This window comes from Aristolochia californica, unplaced genomic scaffold, assembly GCF_029961685.1.
Source record: "Aristolochia californica isolate CCGP_79_NKW_82.1479 unplaced genomic scaffold, dmAriCali1.0.hap1 SCAF_1, whole genome shotgun sequence".
In the NCBI taxonomy this organism is placed as follows: domain Eukaryota; kingdom Viridiplantae; phylum Streptophyta; class Magnoliopsida; order Piperales; family Aristolochiaceae; genus Aristolochia; species Aristolochia californica.
Window position 1 is genome coordinate 3,856,283 of NW_027181770.1, and position 17,081 is coordinate 3,873,363.

Genomic DNA, 17,081 nt, shown 5'->3' on the forward strand with positions numbered 1-17,081 from the left:
CAAAATAGGTCTAGGAGTTTCGGTTGTGCATGGGCGATGCGGGGGTGACTCGTCGTGAAGAGGACCTGCCTGAGGGCCTAAGAGCAGGGGTACCCATGGGGAGTGGGTGTGCACATGCGCGGCTTAACTTCGAAACGTGGCCTACCCAAACGCAGACCGTGAAGTGGTATTATTGTCATAATGTGAGGAAAAAGGGGCTTTATCCACTGAGAAACTCCAAAGATTCCATCCCGCAGCCGCTCCTGGGCGGCGCCAGACAAATAGAAAGGACAGGTGGTCGTAGGTCCCACATGATGCTTAGTGAGAAAAAACCGTAAAGGTGTTATTATCTCTCTCTCGTTGTCCTTCCGTCCAGCGGTTTAAAACCTCTCTGTCTCACACTCGCCTGTGCCTCCACGTTCATCGTGTCGAGTATCGATCGGGCAATCCTCTTCCATGGGAGAAGGAAGAGAGAAAGCGCCTTTCGAAACCGGAATTCGGACACCTTAGTCTCTCTGCAATTCCAGGACGCGAAGAAGACGTGGACCAAGGAGAAACTCCCCGGGTTAGTTTCTTTCTCTCTAAGCGCTGATGCCTTTCTGATAATTTAACTTGGCTTTCATTTTAGTAACAGCTGATCTTTCTCCAGACAAGAAAAGGGGGTTTACGTTTGCAGCTTTCGTTTTGGTTGCTTTAGTTTGCTCTTATCTTTTTATTTTTATCTTTTGCTGCTTTCTGTTGATTTTATTTATGCTTGATCAAAGCCGAAATTCCAAAACGGAAAAGTGTCAAGTACTTTTTTCGGAGTTTGCTTTTGTTTAGAAATGATCTTCTATCTACGATGTGCTTTCGTTGATCTTTTTCTTTTGAAATTTCCAGTTCTTCTGCCAGTCAAAGACCCTTTCTCTTGTTTTCAGTTTCTTTATTTTTTATTTTTTTAAGTAACAGCTCATTCTTCTCCTGCTCGAGCTGTCGGCTGTCTTTTTTGAATTTTATTGGCGGTTATGGAATACGTTAGGTGGCGCCAGATAAGAGATCTTGCTAAGTGCGTCTCTTAGTTACACCAGAGAGCGTTTACTCTTCTTTACTTGTAATCATCAAATGAATTTAATGTTTCCAACGTGTACTGTCGGTGGAAGCTAGAAATTACCTATTTACGTTGTTTTATTACCCTTTCTAATCAAGATCCCAGAGAAGTAAGCTACCGACGATGACTTGCAAATAATCCTACACTTTCGTTTTTTCTGCCTTTTCGATCGATGAGTCATGAGTGTTTAAAATTCCTAGTAAATATTTAATCCATTGTTTTCTGGGTCTTTGTCTTTGTCTTTGTGGATGTTTACTAAAAGTTTGGCTTTTTACTGGAAACATGATGGTCTCTATTAGAAGTAGGTTACTGGATAACCTTCTATCCCAAGCCGACGAAAATTTTCAGATGAACAACTTTGATATTAAAATTTTGATACTTAAAACAAAGTACAGTTAAATTTCTTTAATTCCGATTGATCAATCAGTCAATATAAGTCAATATAAGAGGAGTCGAGGTGAATTCCCAGTGAAATTGCTGAAACAACGGGAGTTGCAATGGCTAACAAAACTGAACTTGAATTAATACTTAAATATCTCTAATATGGATTCCCATATTCTTGGTGCTGATAATCTTTCATGCGTGATTCATACTACGAAAGGTAGTCTAGATGTTTTATCTGCTTTAGAATATTCGGTAACGTTCAGTCTAGTTTCTTGAACCATTTTTCATTGCATTTCTTTGGGTTCTTTCCGTTTCATAAACTGTCTGTGTATTATAAAAAATATATCTGCTTTCATCTGAGTCGATTCTCATTTATGGCTAACAGGCTATGTCTCTTGTACAGTGTGCACTGCTTAAATGAAAGACCGATATATTATTTAATATCACTAAGAAAAGATTTATATGATTTCTCCTCACAATGGGGTTTAGTAGGAGCTTATTACACTCTTAATGCTATCATACATGATGAATGGAATTCTTTTACTTCACATAGGTTCAGTTGTCCCTTCAATATTTTTGTAACTATTTGTTACTGTTTTAGTTGATCATAATTAAAGCAGCACTGGCAAAATTACCAAATTCAGTAGAATTATCCATGCCGATGCAGCAATACTCTTCCTTTGTATTTTATACGGTATCTGAAATGAGCCTGTCTAAAAGAACACCTGCATATCTAAATAATCTCTCTTTTTATATTCACTTGTTGAAATTTCAACTAACTTTGTCATTTTTGCTGATGTTTATTTCGATTTATGACATTATTTAACTCCTAAATCTCTAAACAGAGTTTTCTACAGAGTTTCCTCAATTCTTTTCTGAATGGAATAGGTACGGAATAGCAGAAGGGTGTTCCCCTGTTACTCACAGTAACAGGACAAAAAGAAAAAGAAAATTTGATCAGCTTTTGGTGTGCTCTTTTGCTGTTCTTCTTACTTTTTTTATTATAGATATCAGTAAATGTTTGTGAGTGTGTACAGATTTTTTTTTTCTCCAGACTCAATGAATTTGCATCCGAGGAGATTATCCTCTTTCTACTTAAGGTGAGGTTTGAGCTAAAGCAGCAAGAATGAAGAAACACAGGCTACATGGGTTCCTTGTGTCTATTTTAGGAGATCATATCAACTCTGATGACTCAGCCTGGCTGGAAGAGCACAAGAAAGGTTATACTCTAACCATTCTGTGCCGTAGTACATTTCTTGACTTGATCAAAATAGAAGAAATTTTGGAATTTATTCATGAAACAAAACTAGTAATGATTTTCTGAGCCAACTTATGCTACTTGCGTGGATCCTTGTAAAAAAAGATGCTTATTGTATTGGAAATATGCAGTTAATAAATTTACCTTTTTTTCAAAAACATTCCAAAAATTCTCACATTTTTATTTGTAATAAGTTGTCGGTATTCTTTTTTATGCTAAAGGGTAGAAGGAACTACATGTTCCATTTCTGAAGTTAAGATTTGGTTCAAAATTGTTTTTTTTTTCTCATTTAGAAATGTCATAAAGCTTCCAAAAATACAAAGTGTTACATTGTATGATAATTTTTCTTTTGACAAAATGTTTGCTTTGAATAATTTTGACAAAGTGCCACTGAGTATGATGATTTTGCTTTTGACAAAATGATAATTTTTCATTGTTCTCGGTAGGTAGTTTACACATTCACAGTTCCCTTCCCTATATTAACTTCTGGAATTTCTTGATAGTCTTTTTCTGCTAAACATGAGAGATTGCTTGAATTGAAGTGCTTTCTGTATAGTCAGTCAGTAATACTGGGATCTTTGTCATAACAGCAATTGAGAGTAACGTGAAGAAGATACAGAACTTGCTCAATGAAGACAAGGAAGGTGTTTCGAATGAGGGGTCAGAAATTGCAGCCCTTATTGAAGATTTCTATGAACACTACAGGGCCCTTCATGAACGATACGATAAGCTGACTGGAGAACTGAAGACAAAAGTTGACAGTAGAAGAACTGATGGGAGCTCTTCATCTAGCTCTAGCTCAGACTCAGACTCAGGAAAGGGTAAAAACAGAAAAACCAAAGCTGGCAAACTAAATTCTTCTTCCCCAGAATTCCAGGCTTTGGAAGATGAGAACAAAAAGATGAAGGAAAATTTGGAAGTTTTAGGTGGAAAAGAACCTGATTTACTAAGCAATCTACAAGTTGCAGATAGAACCATAGAAGAACTTAGGAGTGAAGTTCAATTGCTGAAGGCTGAGATTGAAGGTCTTGATCTGGCAAAGTCTGTTGCCTTGAGCAAGGCTCAACAACTGGAGAAAACCCTAGAAGAATCTCAAGTTGTTATGAAATTGTCGAAAGACCATAATACAGAGCTCATCAGTGAAGTGGACAATTTGAAAGTGATACTTTCAATTACAAATGCCGAGAAGGATGCTTTGAATTCTGAAAATCTTGCTGCTCAAAGCAAGTTAAAAAAGGTGGAGAACATTATGGAGGAACTAAAAGATAAAATAGAAAGACTATATGTTGATAAAGAAGAAACACAGAAAATTGTACAGGAACTGAAAGGTGAAACAGAGAGACAAAACCTTAAAATTTCCAAGCTGCAGGCTGAAAATTTTGATGTGGAACATGAGCTGGAAAAGGCTCATCAAGATCTGATTGACCTAAATAAAACCAGCCAAGGTGCGGAAGAGCATAAAGCCAAACTGATGTCAGAAAATACAGAGCTTTTGAAGAGATTGGAGCTATCTAATAAGAATTTCAGTGAACAAGAAATGGAAACCAAGAGGCTAACAGCTTTAAGCTCTTTTATTCAGCAAAACGAAACCAATTTGAAAGATCGAGTTTTGGATTTGGAGAAAAGACTTGAAGAAGGTGGGCAGAAGAGCTATTCTCTTTCCAAACAGCTGGAAGATGTCAAGATGGAGGCCTCTGGTAAAGCAGATGCTCTGACTTCTGAGATAGAGGAGCTGCGATTAAAGCTGGATATGCTGTCCTCTCAGAAAAAAGAACTGAAAAAACAGATGGAAATTGAGAAGAACGAAACTTCCGATAAGCTTTCTCAACATGAAAATCTTAAAGAGCAGTTATTAGGTCAGATTTCAAGCTTGGAAAGATCATGCAAAGAGAGCACAGACTTTGTTATTCAATTAAATGAGAATCATAAGCAAGTTGAATCTGATCTCCAGGAGTCACATGATAATCTTGGAAAAGCTGAACAGAAGATTAGAGAAATAGAAGAGGACAATATGTTGCTTAGAACACAGATGGACAAAATGACCCTTGAGATGGGTTCATTACATGCCCATAGTCTGGAGTTGGAACAACAACTTGAGAGAGTGAAAAGTGAAGCCTCAGAACTCCAGGTTCTGAAGGAAAAGCTAAATCAATTAAATGAGAATCATAAGCAAATTGAAGGGGAGAACATATCTTTAAGAAAGCAGGTAAGTGAGATGACACTTGAAATGGACTCACTACGTGCTCAGAACATGGTACTGGAAGAGCAGCTTGAAAGAATGAGAAGCAAAGCCTCTGAGCTCCTGATTATTAAGGAAGCGTTGAATCAGGTAGAATCTGATCTCCAGGAGTCTCATGATAAGCTTGAAAGAGCTGAACAGAAACTTGGGAAAGTGGAAGAGGCGAACAAGTTTTTAAGAAAGCAGGTAGATGAGAATAGGCTTGAGAAGGACTCATCAAGTGCGCAGATCATGGTATTGGAAGAGCAGCTTGAAAGAATGAGAAGTGAAGCCTCGGAACTCCAAATTCTGAGGGAAAAAGTTAATGAATTAAATCATAACCATGAGCAACTTGAATCTGATCTGCAGGAGTCATATAATAAGCTTAAAAAAGCTGAAAATAAAATTGGGGAAATGGAAGAGGAGAGCATGTTGTTAAGAAAGCATGTAGAGGATGTGACACTTGAGAAGGACTCACTGTGTGCAGGGATCATGGTATTGGAAGCGCAGCTTGAAAGTGTGAGAAGTGAAGTTTCAAAACTCCAGATTCTGAAGGAAGAGCTGAATCAATTAAATGCAAACCATAAGCAAGTTGAATTTGATCTCCTGGAGTCGCAGGGAAAGCTCGACAAGGCTGAACAGAAAATCAAAGAAATGGAAGAGGAAAGCATGTCGCTAAGAAAGCAAGTAGACAACATGACACTTGAGATGGACTCACTACGTGCCCTCAACACGGATCTCCTTGAGTCACATGGTAAGCTTGAAAAAGCTGAAAGGAGGATAGAAGAAATGGAAGAGGAAAATATGTCACTAAGAAAGGAAGTGAATGAAATGACACTTGAAATGGACTCTTTAAATGCCCAGAAAGTGCGACTGGAAGAGCAGCTTGAAAGAGAGAGAAGTGAAGCCTCCGAACTCCAGATTCAGAAAGAAAGCATAAGCCAGGAGCTTGATATCACAAAGTCAAATCATGAAAACATGCTGAAGGAGCATGAAGATTATTCAAACCATCTGATTGTCCTCAGCACGGATCTCCTTGAGTCACATGGTAAGCTTGAAAAAGCTGAAAGGAGGATAGAAGAAATGGAAGAGGAAAATATGTCACTAAGAAAAGAAGTGAATGAAATCACACTTGAAATGGGCTCTTTACATGCCCAGAAAATGCGACTGGAAGAGCAGCTTGAAAGAGAGAGAAGTGGAGCCTCCAAACTTCAGATTCAGAAAGAAAGCATAAGCCAGGAGCTTGATATTACAAAGTCAAATTATGAAAACATGCTGAAGGAGCATGAAAATTATTCAAACCATCTGATTGTCCTTAACACTGATCTCCTTGAGTCACATGGTAAGCTTGAAAAAGCTGAAAGGAGGATAGAAGAAATGGAAGAGGAAAATATGTCACTAAGAAAGGAAGTGAATGAAATGACACTTGAAATGGACTCTTTAAATGCCCAGAAAATGCGACTGGAAGAGCAGCTTGAAAGAGAGAGAAGTGAAGCCTCCGAACTCCAGATTCAGAAAGAAAGCATAAGCCAGGAGCTTGATATCACAAAGTCAAATCATGAAAACATGCTGAAGGAGCATGAAGATTATTCAAACCATCTGATTGTCCTCAACACGGATCTCCTTGAGTCACATGGTAAGCTTGAAAAAGCTGAAAGGAGGATAGAAGAAATGGAAGAGGAAAATATGTCACTAAGAAAGGAAGTGAATGAAATGACACTTGAAATGGACTCTTTACATGCCCAGAAAATGCGACTGGAAGAGCAGCTTGAAAGAGAGAGAAGTGAAGCCTCCGAACTCCAGATTCAGAAAGAAAGCATAAGCCAAGAACTTGATATCACAAAGTCAAATCATGAAAACATGCTGAAGGAGCATGAAGATTATTCAAACCATCTGATTGTCCTCAACACGGATCTCCTTGAGTCACATGGTAAGCTTGAAAAAGCTGAAAGGAGGATAGAAGAAATGGAAGAGGAAAATATGTCACTAAGAAAGGAAGTGAATGAAATGACACTTGAAATGGACTCTTTACATGCCCAGAAAATGCGACTGGAAGAGCAGCTTGAAAGAGAGAGAAGTGAAGCCTCCGAACTCCAGATTCAGAAAGAAAGCATAAGCCAGGAGCTTGATATCACAAAGTCAAATCATGAAAACATGCTGAAGGAGCATGAAGATTTTTCAAACCATCTGATTGTGGAATTTAATCAAACAAAAGACCAGTTGTCAGAGTCATGTAATCAGGTTATGATTGTGGAGCAGAAGATGAAAGAGATGGCTAGTGAGATTCAAAATCTAGAACTAGTCATTGACAAACAGAAGAAGGAAATTGAAGGCTCTACTGACAACATCAGAAACATGAAACTAGATATAAGTGTGCTGGAAGAAAGACATAAGGAAATCCTTGGACTGAAAGATGAGAAAATCAGAATGATGCAGAAAACAGAAGGAGAGCGGAAGGAAGAAATTGCAAAGATATTGGAGAGTGTCCAGAATATTGAAGTACAGCTCCGGTTGTTGAGTCAGAAGCTCAAGATCACTGAATCAGAATTTGAAAAGAAGGAAGAGAAGTACCGGAAGCAAGAAACGCAGCTGCATGAAGAGCACAAACTGCTTGATGACCAAATCATTAAACTGTCCCGGAAAGTTAGTCTCTTAGAAAACGAACGAAATGAGATTGGACAAATGGCAAAAACTGCATTGCAAGCGGTACATGAAGGAGTTGACAATATGGAAGCGATAGTTGAAAAATTTGAAGAAAATCATTCTCATGTGCACACTCGCTTATCAAATTATATCACGGAACTTAATGTCATGAAGAAATGGGTATCAGGAACAACTAACGACAAGCTGGGACTGAAGGCAGAGGTGCAAAGTCTAGCAAAAAGGCTGAAGGGTGCAGAAGAGAAGGCACAATTGTTACAAGGGAGGCTTGAGGTTTCGGAAAAGAATGCAATCAACACAGAGAAAGAGAAGCGGAAGCTAATGGAAACAGTTGCCACATACCAGAAGAAGATGGGAGAATTGGAGAATCGGGTGAAGGAGAAGGAAGAGGAGATGTTAAACAGAAATGAAGAGAAAAGGGAGGCTATAAGGCAACTTTGCTTCTGGATAGAATATCGCCGTGAAGAAAATGATCGCCTCAGGGAAATGCTTCTGGAATTGCTAAAGAGGACTCAATAGTGGACATACATCACTCTTTTTCCCTCTGGTTATTTTGTGCAATTTCTGTCACTTTTTATTTATGCATCTTATTTGTTCATTTTTTCTCAATGAGGCATCGCTTCATGTGGGTTCATTAAAATGTTTGCTTACAGTGGGAACTTGACAGCCGACTTTTGAGTTTGCTTCGTAAGAAAAAGGATTAAAAGCTAGAGTTGTAAGAGCCAACCCAATAGACTGGTTGGGTGTATGTGTACAATGTATTTATTAGATTATTTGGGAAATCATAAATTTTATCCATAAAAAATTCATTACTAATTGCCTCATTGTTATTGTCTTCACCTCTTCTTTGTAGAAATATCAAGCCGAATAGGCTCTTTTCTCCTTCCAGGCATCATTTTTAAATAGGTCGTTTGGGTTTATTCTTTTGTACCGGTGGGTGAACTCGAGAGTTAATTGGCCTATACAGTCAATTTGTCACGCCGCTAGTGAATGTGCTAAAATTGTGATGCTATGACATGCACTGCCAATTCAGCTCGATATGGTGTTTCAATTTGCGTTTTTTCATGGTCCAAATAGGTTCTACACGTACCGTTGGTCCTATTTCCAGAACTGTGTTTTGCTATAGCTTTCTCCACCTACCACTACATCAGAAACCCATCAACTACCACGAAAGGAATTTACATCTTAATAGGTTATTATCAACCAATGTATTTTTTATAGAAGCATCAGGCAACAGTGGTCACACAATCTTACACAGTTGCAGCATTCTTTGGATGCAAATCACTTGTAGACTCCTCGTTCATCATCACTAGAGCAATCTAGCATTCGTTTGCGACTATCAGTCAGAACGGATTGATGTGATCACGAACGAAAAGAAAAAGACCTGTAACCTTAAAACTGGCCTAGAAAGTTTCCATGAACCGCTAATGGTGAATATAGCTCGGTTACTCCATGGCAATAGGTCAAACACTAACTACACTGAACGTTCTGACTCACAAAATGACAATCTCAATCAATTATGAGCCATTATGAGAAATCTAAGAATGCTGCTTTCCATGACAAACACTTATTAACTGCATGCAAACTGAGGCAAGGACCAAGAGGTTGTCCTGTCTTAAAAGATAAGAGAAGAGATTGCATGATATAAACACGGGGCCTAATCACTATCTCTTTCCTAGTTTTATACTGCTTCCCTTTCGCCTACAAAAATCGGATCCAGGTTCTCTTTGATTTCCAGATAACTGGCTCAGTCTGATATTCTCATCTCCACCCCAAGAACATCCTTCACAACCTCGTATGTCACAAATGCAATCGCAATGGACGGGACAACCTGCGAAAAAATACAAGCATTGTCAATACATCAGACTTGCAGCAACACAGTTTCTCTTCTGAATGAAGCTCTTAAAACAAAAGTAACGCGTCTTAGTTTGTTTTGGACTAATGAAGATATAATGTAGTGCTTGGGAGGTAACATGGATATGCCTGCAAACATTAGTATTGCGGACAACAAAAAAGACACCATCAAGCAAATAGTCCGCAATTGCTCAACTGTTGAAACTGATGCTCACAGTCATGACCCACTGCGGATGGCTTCTGTTTCTTTTATCATCGAGGTCCAATCACATGAACAGTTTGATCACAATGCAGCCCTAGCCAGTCGATCTGCAAGGACTTTAGGGCGCACACCTCCCAGAACACTATGTAGTTCCTAAATCTATATTTATCAGGAATAATCAGTTCTATAATAGAGAGAGAAAAAATGCTTGCTCACCTTCACAGAATTAGGTACCAAACCCTTGTATAAAGCTCCAAATCCTTCATGTCTGACAGTTTTTCTGAAAGCATCAATCATGCCTGTATACTCGAGTGATGCTTTACCTCTTCTATCACCAGTCACAATGGAAGAAGCATCCTTCCAACCCACCATCTGCATACGTCTTCGAATCACATCAAGAGGGTAAGCAACTGTCTGTCCCACAGTTCCTGCCGCTGCCCCACATGCAAGCCTTGTTGCAACCCCCAACTCATCATTTTCAACCAGCCCAAGTGGTTTGGTTTTGAGTAACCAGTCTTTTAGAGACTCGTACACAGCAAAGTTGAGGCCCACATAAGGAATCTGAATACATAAAAACATTTAAGAATTTATTCCCTTTGGAAAGCAGAATAAAATGCCACTTTTTGCTCAAAGAATCTGATCCTCTAATGCTTTGAGTTTTGGGTAATCATGAAATGATTCGTCCACTGCTGAGTTTTAAAGTTAGGAAGAGTTCAGTTAAGTTTAGGAAATTGGTTGAAGAGCTGTGCATTATCCAGTCAAGGTTGCCGATAAAAGATACTATGAATGGATCAGGTACAACAATTAAGGCTAAGAATGGAATTAATTCCCAGACAAACTATTCCGAATATGTGTGAGGTGCTATACTATGTTATATTTAGTGAAGCAAATTAGCCCATTAAGTAATTTTTATGTCTGCTATATACTGCATCCCACCCCTAATTTCGTCTGCCAGCCTCATGATCATTATCTTAGATAGCAGAATTTTACCAAGCAGGTGAACCTCCCAAAAGGATCCAGCAAGCAAAGTAAAGGAGAAGAGAAATGCTTTAGCAGAATAGAAAGAGAGTACGTACAACTCCAATAACAGAAGGTAGCCAGCCTTTATAAATAGCCCTTGGGCCTTCTTCCCGGAGAACAGTTGACAGAGCATGGAACATTCCTCGGTACTGGTAAGGGGACTTATCCGTCTGGTGAAGCAGTATCAATTAAAAACAAAAATGAAATTAAAACCATGGCCGTCTGTACAACAAAAAGTGTTCATCATATAAAAAGCAGTAGCTAAACAACATTTGAACACTAGAGATCATCAAATACCTGTACAGTAAGCCTGCCTCGCACCATGTCCATGGGATAAGTTGCTGACATGGCAATGATTCCAGCACATGCTCCGGCTCCAAGCCTCAATAGGGGAGTGAGCTGGGCATCCTCTAGAAAATAACAAACATGGAAAAAAAGTGAGACATCATAAGTGCCGATATGAACAATAAAAAATGTTTGCTGTTATCTAGTTGAGGGACAGAAAAAAAATAAAGGAATCATGTAAATGAAATAGATGGAAGTTGAGAGGAAAGCTTAAATAAGTGGAAAAAAATAATAATAAGAGCTGAGTGGATGAATCCAAAAAAAACTGAACAGAAAAGAAAAAAAAAAAAAATATGATGATGATGACTATAAAACAGATACATAGTTGTGCACACCATAGTCTATTTTTAAGGGGGACAATGTACACATATTTCTTCACATAAAAAATATCATATTAAAATGTTCTCCACTGACATGAGTCTAAAATACTCATTGTGTTTTCTTATAGCTGAATCAAACCAACATGATATAGGATAGGTTCACATCTCCATCCATGAATGAGTGGCCCATATCACACAAACTTATAATGAGACCTCTACAAAAGTATCACACACTAAAGTAGTTTTGTTGACTAATCCACTGGAACCATTTTTTCAACACATATATAAACAAGTTCGTGCATTTTTTGTGTATGTATGGTAGCTATTTCAGTAGCTAAATCAACCCAACCAGATATAGGGTACATTTCTGCATCTCCATTTGTGAATGAATATACACACGCTTGGCAAGCCTTCCACAAATCATCATTGTTTATAAAACAAATACGAGAAACTCCTCAAATCTTTCCTCTGTGAAATCAACTACAACAAATGTCTATCGACAATGTATACAAGTAGAAAGACAAACTCATTTCAGGTTGATTTATTGGATTCGCCTATATCTCAATTCATTAATGAATTACCTAGATAACGCCATCATGATCTGACATGTGTACCAATCAGGTTCCGAAGCAATATGAAGAATTAATATCAAACACCAAAGCCCCAAATCCTTGCAGGAGTTTGAAGTGGCTGAACCAAAATAGTAGATGAACGAACTCTTAGGATGTGTTTGTGCTAATAGGAAACTGTAAGAAAAGATGTTATAGGAAAATTTTCTTGTTGAACAAAACTTTTCAGCTTTTGTGCCATTTTTGGGGACGGAAAATTTTCCTCTTGATTCTTTTTTATTTCTCTTACCTTTAAAAAAAGTAAAAAAGGATAGAAAAATGAGTTTCCTATTATTCCAATAGGAAACTATAAGAAAAATAAACCAAACACTACAGTGGTTCTTGATCACTTAGCTCTTACTTTTAACCTTATTTGTTGTTATTTACAAAAATTAATTCATTTGTAGTGTAAATACAAACACCATAACTAATTCATTTGGAAGACTCATCAGGTCTTGACTATGCTAAACTCCACAAATCATTCATCTTTTCTATTATTTCAGTATTGAAAATCAGTAAATTCAATATTCATAAAAACTTAAAAAAGAGAAAAACAAGACAGCTAGTTCAATCTCTAGACAAAAGCATGGAGCAACATCTGACCATCCTCAAATAGCCAGGCTAAGCACTTTTATTTTTTATTTTTTTTGAAAATGGCAATAACCTTTTTTTATTAAGCTGAGCAATAAAGATACAACATACAATACAACATGCAATACAAATTAGCTCAGAGAGATCTAAAGGTCAAAGGGAGGGCCCTGACACCATACTGTCTTTAGAAGACAGGCTGGCACTTTGACAAGAAGAATGTACGCTAACTTCATTTTATTTACTCATTATTTAATTATCTATATTAAAATAGCATTTAATATTTTTCTTCTATTACAATGAAAACCATAAATACCAAAGTATTCATCAACACGGCAAGGATAGGGCAGTTTGTGTCGGTACAACTTGATGGAAAATTAGAAACTTAAAAAATGATCTTGTGGAAAGACTAAAAGATATCTCAAGGGACCACAAGCAACACAGAGAAACAATATAGATATCTCTCCGCATAAATCATTTTTCCCTCCACTGTGAATGAAGGGTGTAATGTTTCACCCAAAAAAAAAAAAAAAGAACAAAGAAATTAAAGAGTAACATAAGAAGATGTTACCATTGCCAGGTTGCTGCCGGTAGAGCCATAAAATTCCCCTGGTTGAAGTAACGAAATATGATGAGTAGACATTAAAACAATATAGTCAAGATAAGCATAAGCAATTATTGATAAATAAATAAATTGGACATTAAAAAAATCCACATAACCTTTTGGTGATTTTTAAAAGATATTAAAATGACAGAAAAATGAGAGCCTGGAAAGCAAAACGCCCCAAAAATACCATACAAAGAACTGAACAAATATGGTTGCAACCGATGTTCTGTTTGAGAATCCAGCTCCCTACCATTTCTAATCTAGCAAAAACAAGATGAAAGGAAGCCACACCTAGATGCCTGCTCATAGCTGAAAAACTTGACTGCTGAGTTTGGAACAATACGGGCACAATTAGTACCGTTACCCTTAAATAAGCCTCGAAATCCCTCTGTCCTCCATATATACTTCAAGCCTTGAATGGTTCCATTATACTTTATACTGTGAGGGTTTTGAACCTGCATTAACGACCCCAGGATGTCAGGTCCCAAAAAAAATGCAGTGATCTAAAAAATTATATTAAAAAAACAAAGCTAATTAGGATCCCTGCATTTAAAACTTTCAGGTATCACAGAACAATGTACCTAGCATGCTAGTCAGCTTTATAAAATTGCTTTTAAATAAGAGGAGATATATGTACTTAGAACAAATTTTGTGAGTGGTTATCATTTAAAACATATGTATTTGTGAGAGCTCCAGAACATCTGTGGCTTCTGAATTGAGCAGTTGGCTGAATGGCTACATATGGACACTCAGTGTGAAGTCTTGGACTCAAACTCACTTTTCTGTATGACATATGGCGAACACTGACACACCATGGTTTTAGATTCTCTCCCTCAAAACCTCAGGTGAAGTTAGAAATGTCCATTTACAGCTGTTCCAAAGCTGGATAGCTCCTCATACTATGAAGGGTAAAACTATGTTACTCCAAACATCAATTTCAAACTATTGAGCCATAAGTGCCAACCAGCGCAAACGAGGACAATAAGCCACCATCTGCAAGAAAAAGAATATGCAAAATGAAAAGGATGACCAGGCAGACTCATGAATATGTGAAACCAACCTGAAGCAGAATTTTTAACCTTTCCAATGGAGCAACAGCAGTCCGAGATCTGTCGCAGAAACATATAATCAGGCATGCAAGAAAACGTTGTATAACAGATCCAATAAGCTACCACGAGCAACACGAATGTTTGAGAAACAAACTCATACTGCTAGGACAGAAAAGATAAAATCAAATTTCGTTTGTCCCCTTTTTGGACAAACATGAAGCCCACTAGAGAGTCTGTAGGATCAATGTTATGCGAATTTAATTGGAAACGAATAAAAAACAGAAAATAAAGTTAGAACCCATACTTATCGAAATTACAAGAACAACACGGGCGCACTGAGAAGCACTGTTCCTCAATTAAGCTTTAACTGAGGTTATCGATCATGACAAGTAGAAGAGAAATAGGTGATCTTTTAGTAAGACATGCCCGACCAAGTCCTTAAAACCCAACTCGTCAACAACAACAACCGTTTTTACGAAGAGAAACAATACAAACACGGAAGAGAGATTACTACGGTGTCGACCAAGAGAAAAGCCAAGTAGAGTAGAATCCAAATGCGAACGTCAAAAATCAGAGGCAAACAACACAACAAGTGAACAAAAGAACATGAACTAGAGCCTAATAAAAGTTTCATATTGCAAAAGAAAAAGAATAAAACCATTACTAGAAAACTTGTTTTTCCTTTCTAAACGTTGAAATTCAAATTGGGACCGTAGAGCAGAGAGAAAATAAAAGAAAATCTGTGATAATCAAATAAATGAATACAAGTTGGAGCCTCACACTCCTCCAGCGACGCCTCCGGCAACAAGCGATTTACAGACGCTGAGGATCGCGTGGCCGGGAGCCTTGACGCCTTCACTGGCAAGCTTGGCCTCTTCGGCAAGATTAACGATTGTTGAAACGGCCGACTCTCCCGTGGTTTTCCCGACGACATCTTCCGAAGCCATAAAAACCCTCAAAAAGAAAATGGACCGAAGACGATCAAGAGGCGAACTTCAACTATCCGAGGGACTTTCCTGAGGCTAGCGATCGGTCCAACTGCCTATCTCCGAGCCGAAATCTGCATCTCCTCTCCGCTTTCCTTCCAGTCGGCGGCGGAAAGTGTGAGCGCAGCAGGGAATGTGAGCAGTGAGTTGGCTAAGATGCGCCGCGAAATAATAAGGTTCGCGGAGCGGAGTAACGGCGTCTAGTTTTTTCAGGTGTCACTTATATGTAAGCAAACCTCCTGCGGCATTTGGACGGTTGGAACCGGTTCGGGTGTGACCCGACCCTGAAATTCATCTTAATCTTAACTCTGTTTTTAATATGATTTTATATTTTTAGTTTTTACTCATTAAAAAAATTTATTTTATTTAAAATAAAATTAATTATTATTTAAAAAATTAAAATTTAGAAATAGTTAGGAGAAAAGCTGGGGGAATGTTATGAGAAAATCCGCGCGACTCCGGTTTTATCTTCAAACCCCGACTCGGGAAATTCCGGTTTCATCTATTAAGAGGCCCACTTTAGTGACCATCAGTTAAACGCGTGTAAGTTGGGCGGTAGGATAATAGGATTGCGAGTATGTAAACAAGGTTACAGTCGCTGAGTTCCTAACGGAAACCTAAGCCCGTCTGACGGTCGTTTAAGCGTCAGCTTTACCGGCATTTTGAACCAGAAGCGAGTGTCCACTCTGCACTCGCCGGATCAGGGGCCCTTCGTGGAGTGCTTTTACCATAATATCTCCGGTATTAATTGTATTAACATTCTTACCCTGATACGAGATGACTGACGTACCCCTAAAAGTGACCCGAGTAGACCGCTAACGGATCGCAGACATACGTGGCTCCAACAAAGTGGGGGGTGTTTCTGTCACTCTTCCAAAAAGAGAGGTCGCTTCGACTCTTCCGACTAATTTTGAGCGATCCCCCGTTGAAGAACCGAGGCCATTCTCTCTCTTAAAAACTCCGTGAAAGCAGGAAAGTAAAAAGCGAGAGGATGTCAATTTGCGCGGGTGATTTGGGCAATCAAAACAAGAAATCGCCATCGGCCACTGAAGAAAGAGATTTCTCATGAGAGAAAGAAGAGGTTCATTAGTAGAGAGGGTGCGTGCTTCTCTTTCAACCTTTGGATCTCCCGTGACGCATGAAAAGCAAATACACTTTCGAGCAACTTTTCCATTTTACTGAAGGATTGACGTCTCCGTCTGGTAAGTTCTCTGATCCGCAAAGTCGAAGTCTCGCTTTTTCTGGTTAAGAACTTATCTGTAGATTTACGAGTTTAGATGACAGAATTTCTCCGATCGAAAACGATATGTTTGTTTTGGTCCTTGAAAATGCCGGCCTTGGTTCCGATTATCTTTTTGTTAGTTGCAGAAGAGTGAGAAGAGCGTAACTAAATTACATCAATTAGCTCTAACTTGGCACATAAGAAAGTCTAATTAACTCCATACATAGAGAGAGAGAGAGAGAGAGGACCATCTAGGCAATTAACTCGTAATCATGCTTTCTTCTCAAGCAATTATTTAAAAGTGAAGCGATGCACTTTCCCCACCTACTACGTTCAACCACCACTTACCACTGAACCAGCAGTGGTGTTTATCAATTAGGTGGTTATCAGTTACCAATGGTAATTCTTGTCTATAATCCAGAATTTAAGAAGGTTTAGACTGTTCTTAATGGCCTTTGTGTCCTATATGGCTAGACCATCGATCTTGAGGGTCATCACCTTCTTCATGAACTGCATTTAAGTGACATTATTTGGGCTTTTCGACACCTGAAGAGGCAGCTTCAAATTTCAAGAGGCTTTTGTCTGGGACCACTTGAGTGTGCCTTGGTTTGCTCGGTTATGAAGTTTGCAAGAATGGTACCCACCATGAAATGGTGGAGGAATCCAGGGACGTTGACACACTTCCTATTAGAA

The 17,081-nt window shown here is 38.5% G+C and overlaps 2 protein-coding genes across 6 annotated transcripts; one reads left to right on the plus strand and one right to left on the minus strand.

Annotated features, from left to right (window-relative positions):
* The first annotated feature begins 397 nt into the window (after positions 1-397).
* Positions 398-8,377, plus strand: LOC137942889 (COP1-interactive protein 1). 5 transcript variants are annotated; one of them, XM_068788617.1, is made up of 4 exons: positions 398-544; positions 2,296-2,417; positions 2,505-2,670; positions 3,299-8,377. In XM_068788617.1, exons 3-4 carry the CDS (start codon positions 2,577-2,579, stop codon positions 8,104-8,106), a joined length of 4,902 nt encoding a protein of 1,633 aa, XP_068644718.1. In that variant the 5' UTR covers positions 398-544; positions 2,296-2,417; positions 2,505-2,576; the 3' UTR covers positions 8,107-8,377. The 5 variants fall into 5 exon arrangements, with proteins under 5 accessions (XP_068644718.1, XP_068644713.1, XP_068644722.1 ...); XM_068788612.1 differs by having other exon boundaries at positions 2,308-2,417; XM_068788621.1 differs by having other exon boundaries at positions 2,308-2,338.
* A 412-nt stretch (positions 8,378-8,789) lies between these two features.
* On the minus strand, positions 8,790-15,341 carry LOC137956401 (mitochondrial adenine nucleotide transporter ADNT1). Its single transcript, XM_068803890.1, has 8 exons — positions 14,961-15,341; positions 14,192-14,240; positions 13,423-13,586; positions 13,096-13,133; positions 10,961-11,073; positions 10,720-10,833; positions 9,860-10,204; positions 8,790-9,418 (listed from the first exon to the last, which is right to left on the minus strand). The coding sequence occupies exons 1-8, from the start codon at positions 15,125-15,127 to the stop codon at positions 9,335-9,337; spliced, it is 1,074 nt and encodes a 357-aa protein (XP_068659991.1). The 5' UTR covers positions 15,128-15,341; the 3' UTR covers positions 8,790-9,334.
* Between the last annotated feature and the right edge of the window lie 1,740 nt (positions 15,342-17,081).